The 5,592-nt window shown below is 40.4% G+C and overlaps 1 protein-coding gene across 1 annotated transcript; it reads right to left on the reverse strand.

The window, feature by feature from the left end:
* Window positions 1-870, reverse strand: LOC128125221 (vomeronasal type-1 receptor 4-like). Its single transcript, XM_052762389.1, has one exon. The coding sequence runs from the start codon at window positions 868-870 to the stop codon at window positions 1-3; it is 870 nt and encodes a 289-aa protein (XP_052618349.1).
* Window positions 871-5,592: the final 4,722 nt, after the last annotated feature.

The following is a 5,592-nucleotide window of genomic DNA, read 5'->3' on the forward strand; positions in this document are numbered from 1 at the left end:
TTAACGATTAATCAGCAGAAAGGGACTCACAGTTGGGAAACATGCAGCAACTACTGAAGCCATGTTTATCAGGAAAGAACCTGGATTATACAGAAGGGACAAATTAATCTGTAAGAGGCAAGAAAGGGTGTAAAAGCAGACAAAGACGCTCACCAAAAGAAGAATGGTCTTTGTGGCTCTGGATTCAGGGGAGGACCTGAGGGAGAAGTTGCTTCTATGAATGTGCTTCAATCTCTGCTTGTGTCTGCAGAGGATGAAAACCATGGAACTGCTGGACCAAAGCATCAGCAACATGAAGAAAACATCAGGACTTGTGACTAATACTGCAGAGAAAATGTCAAAGGCTTTGTCATGACGAACAGAAGAACAGTATTCAAACTCTTTAAGACTTGTCATATTCCTATGGTTCAATCTTGCAGTAATGTACATAGGAAAAGTTATGTTTACTATGAGGGCCAGGATCCAACTCATGTATACACCAGCAGCAATGTAAGTGGGAGACTTGACTTTAAGCCGTGACCACCTGGAACCCGATGGACTGATGGTAATGGCCTGGAAGACACTCAAGAAGCAGGTGCTGCTTAAGGACACGCCCCTCCCTACTCTGTGAAGATAAAAGATCAGTTTGCACCCAAAATCATTAAGGAAGTCTTTCAAACCAAAAGCTGCCATTGTCTGCGGTACTCCTTTACACAGGAGAGTTAAGAAGTTGGCTACAATCAAGTGTTGCAGGATCCAATCTGTGAACCTTAACCTGATCCCAGAGAAGTAAAGCAGCAGGTAGTTGTAGACTAGGAAGGAGTTGCTCAAGACTCCAATCAAAGTCTGTGATAAAAAGATCACTCTTATAACCATGTCACTGGCTCCCATGATGTCAACTCTTGTGGTCTCAGGATTATGGCTTGGGAAGATGAGGCATTGGCTGTATGCACTATGTTATATATTTACTACATTCTATATCCGTAATAAGACTAATGCAAAATGCTTCCTTGATTTTTTTAAAAAATAGGGACTCAAAAAGCAACATTATAAGCTAAGAGAGGATATAATGTCCAATCTCTAGTTTTGAAGATAGTGTATACAATTTAGTCAATATTCACAGTCTGTGTAGAAGCCTCTGCTCTGGTTCCAGTTACACAGATGATGAAAAGCGAGATAATTTCATCTGAGTCAATTATTTGTAAATTCAAGCTTGGTTAATGATAAGGTGAGGACTTTTCAAGTCTATAATGTCGACAGTTAGGCTACTGGGATCCACAATTACCTGAAAAATGATTCAAGTCAGTTCTTAAAACGAACAGCCTCATACTTAGGTTTGATACTTACACATTTTTATCTTTTCAAAATTACCGTCGTTGCATTTTTTTTTAGTGAAATTTCCATGTGTGCAGCTTATTCTCACATGAGAAAATATCTATTTCTAGTGAACACTGGGTATTTTAATGTACAACAGGAACTATAACAAGCAGGAACCAGTCTCAGGAGAAATAATATACATCAGGGCAAAACAGTCTACTTTTCAGAGAGCTGCCTAATGGTTTAGCAATATATATGTTAGAAAAAGAAATAAAATTACAGCCTAATGGAAACCACTCATATTCACATGCCTTGCCTTAATTCACATGCCTTAATTTCAGGAAGGAAAAGAAGCCCAAATTAAATGTATATGGAGCACACACAGTATAACTATGGATCAGGTGCCACACTTCAGTGCTAACTGGTACCTGTACAAGTGGTCTCTCAGCAGGGAAGTAAGAATTGCAAACCCCCCAACTCCAGTGTGATGTGTGCACACTACCATTTGTCAGAATCAAGATTTTGTGCTTTGTAAACCTTGAAGTATTTGGGGCTGGACAGATGGCACAGTAGCTAAGAGCACTGGCTCCTCCTTTAAAGGACCCAAGATCAATTCTCAGCACAAATGGTAGCTTACAACTGTCTATATCTACAGTTCTGGGGGTTCCAATACCCTTTTCTGGCCTCTGAGCATTCTAGGCACACATGTGATGCACAGATGTGTGTGCAGACTTTCACCCACAAAAATAAATATAAAGGGAATAAATCTCCACTTTGTGCTATTAAAAAACAAATAAGTAAAATATAGCATTCCTTAGAAAAGCTTCAGATTCACAATTGTATTGTAATAGCCAAATAAACTTTCAATTTTCTCCTTCACATTATTGTATCCTCAAGCAGCAAATTAGTCCAGCATATAATTTTTAACTAAAGGAAGAATTAAGAAAGATTTTATGTGTAAACACCGTGGTCCACATCTGACTGGCAGTGTTTGAATTATTAAACAGTGGTGCTTATTTTTGTGCTTATTTTCCTGAGCATGATTTAGGAGGAAAGCTGCCTCATCATAGTATCAGACTATATGTCTTTCAGCGTAGAAGCAGTCCCTGTTTCCATCAATGGCCTCCTGTGACAGTTTGAGATTTTCTACTCAAGCACTCTGCATGCAGATATGCTTTCTGCATGGGATTGCATGGTTCCCTTACCTTCCTCCCACTCTCTGAAGCACACCTGGGGAAACAACTGTAAAATCAGCTCATCATTTGGAAGAATTCCCAGAATTGTAGCTTTGCAGTAGACTGCTTTTAAGGCAACAATTCTCAGCTCCTTGCATTCTAGTTTTCATTATCAGTTGGAGTAAATCACAAGAAGTCCAGTGAGTGGAGGATTCATGAAGGTGAGGATGACAAAGACTGTGTTCTGTGTCTATTACCTCATGTTTGTTTTGCCTGTGTCTTCATCCCATGCTTCAGATCTTTCTCCAATTGCTAGTTGGCTTTGTTATGAAACCTAGTTCAATTCCAAGTTTTCTTTTCTGGATGTCTTGCTTAGCTGGATTCTTCAGATTAGTTTTGCTTTGTGGATTTAGACTCACAAACTCCCCAGGATGCTCTCCAAGTGCTGTTTCCCTTCTCAGGACGGCAATCTCACATCCAGGGTCTTATGGTCCCTGACATTCACTAGAGGGAGGCAATCAGTGCCTGAGATATGGGTCTGTGATTCTGTGACCCCCTCCCCTCAGACCTGCAATTAAATTTTCACCTTCAGTAGTGGTGTGTACACAACTTTTCGTGAAGTAAGGGAAACTTTTCTGAGCATCTCTTCCCCAGGTGTCAGATATTAAAAGCAATTACAAGTTTCTTGCTGTCCCCTCAATGAAATGTTGCAGGTTGGAGCTGCTGTTATCTGTTGAGTTCCTTGGAGACCAGTATGGATGATGAAATTCTAATGTCTGTCTTCCATACATCATCAAGACATGCTTGTATCATACCATTTCATTATTATCTTAATGTGTCATGTGACCAAACCCAATTTGTCTATTTTTCAATTGAGAATGCTGCCTCATTAATTATAGAAGAGAAATTCAGTGCCACTAATATCTTGTTTGTATCTTCTAAGCTAACAGTACAGAACAGGATGTGACTAATTCACATTCACATTGGAAAATGTTGAGATCAAGTGTAGTCTTTAAAGTTAATTCTTTTAGGTATGCATTTATAAATGAAGATAATCTGCTATTGACATTTTGTAAGAAAAATCTCATTTATCCATATTGGTTGATACTAGTATTAGGAGGGAAACCCAGAATATTTTCTATATGAGAAACAGTATTCTGAAAGGAACTCTTCCCAGATGCCACAGTTTGAGAAGATAACCCTTCACCTGTGCTCCTGTAAACAATCACACTGATCTCATTGGTCTACTAAGACAGACTTGGCTGAGGTCATTTTCTTCATTTATTATCAATACACTATTTGAGATGAATATACATTTTCTTGTCCCCAGGAAATATCTCACAGCATAATTGATATCTTGATAGGGACAAGGAGAATTAAAGACCTGCTGGGTGTGAGAAGCTGCACAGTTCCTCTACTTGGGAATAAGACAGACAGGTGGCCATCGGACGTGGTTAACTGTGCCTGTATTACCTGAGATGGTGTTCCTTCTTCCTATAGTGCCAGTTGCATGTTCCCTGGAACAAGTGATAAGAAATATAAATAAGTTAAACTGCCCAAGAGTGTCACCTCTTTATTTGGGATACCAGTACACCAAACTTCCTGTATGTGGACTGGAGTGGCATCCTCCATAGGGAATGTATTATATTAATCCCAGCACTAGGGAGGTGGATACAGGAAATGATATAGCTGGGTGGAGTGAGGAAGGAATAAGGTGGGAGGAGACAGAAGCTCAGCTCCCTTTCAGGTTGAGAAGTCATGGAGGTAGGAGGTGACTGTGGTTTGCTCCTTTTTGTCTCTCTGATCTTTTAGCATTAAACCCTATATCTGACTCTGGGTTTTTATTATTAAGACCAATTAGAATTCATGCTACAAAAGAGCCCAAGAAAAGGCACAGAGACCGAGACCCACTCATTCAAACACTCAGAAATCCCACAAAAGCACTAAACTGGAAGCCACAATATATTTGCAGAGTACCTGGTGCATACCCATATAGGCCACACACACACACACACACACACACACACACACGCATATATATATGTGTGTGTGTGTGTGTGTGTGTGTGTGTGTGTGTGTGTGTGTGTGTGTGTGTATTGCCTCAGTGTCTGTGAGTTCATATGAGCTTCATCATGTTAATTTAGAGGGCTTTGTTTTCTTGGTGTCCTCTATCCACTTTGGCTTGTAAGACTGGTTCACCATGAGGGGTGGGGTTTGATGAAGACATCTTGTTTAGGGCTGAGTGTTCCAAGGTTTCTCAGTTTGTATAGTTGTATAATGTCTGTTTGTGGAACTTTGTATTTGTTCCCATCTGCTGCAGGAGGAAGCTAGCTGTTAGAAAGAACACAAAGGAGACCGCTGGTACAGAGGCCTTGGTGAGGACTATAGTCTAGGGAGCCAATGAGACGAATCAGACAGTGGGATCGTAATGTACAGGCAATAGAAGATACATCTCAACCCTGACATTTAGCACAAGGGAAGTTTGTATTTTCCTGAAGGAGGAGAAATTTGGGGAGTCTCTGTGGTTTGTCAGTACTCCATTCTGATAAGAGACATGGATATACTAAAACAGTAGAGCGGATATGTTGCTGGATATCCTGCCAGAACTGAAACAGAAGAGTCAACATGCTTTATCATGTCCCTGTCACCTCCTTCATCTGAGCTGAGCTGGTCAGGACTGGCCTTCTCCATCAACACCTATAGGAACACCACAGCCATAGGAGCACCCCACAGTATAACAGATGGGTGGCTTATGGAGAATAAAAGTGGATTAAGGAGGTTTGATTGGGAGAGATTGGCCAGGTTGAATCTCTTGATTTAAGTCAGAGGAAAGGCAGCAAAACCAGGGGACTCAAGAAAGCTGACAACTTGAGTGTAGTTTGAAGGACAAGGCTCATTTTTATCACATCTCCTTTGATAACAGTTATGTGATCACAGTTCATCAGAGAAGCCTGCTTTACAGGCCAGCTTTATACAAGCCTGCCCAAGATTGTATAAAGCACAACAATGTCATTTGTCTTCAGGATAACATCTGAGGTGGGAGAACATCATTTATCCTAACTCTTCTCTAGAAATTGAGGAAAGTCACAGGAATTGCTGTGTTCTTACTCAGGTTTCTTTT

This window comes from Peromyscus californicus, unplaced genomic scaffold (assembly GCF_007827085.1).
Source record: "Peromyscus californicus insignis strain IS unplaced genomic scaffold, ASM782708v3 Scaffold_4__1_contigs__length_199733344, whole genome shotgun sequence".
Lineage (NCBI taxonomy): Eukaryota > Metazoa > Chordata > Mammalia > Rodentia > Cricetidae > Peromyscus > Peromyscus californicus.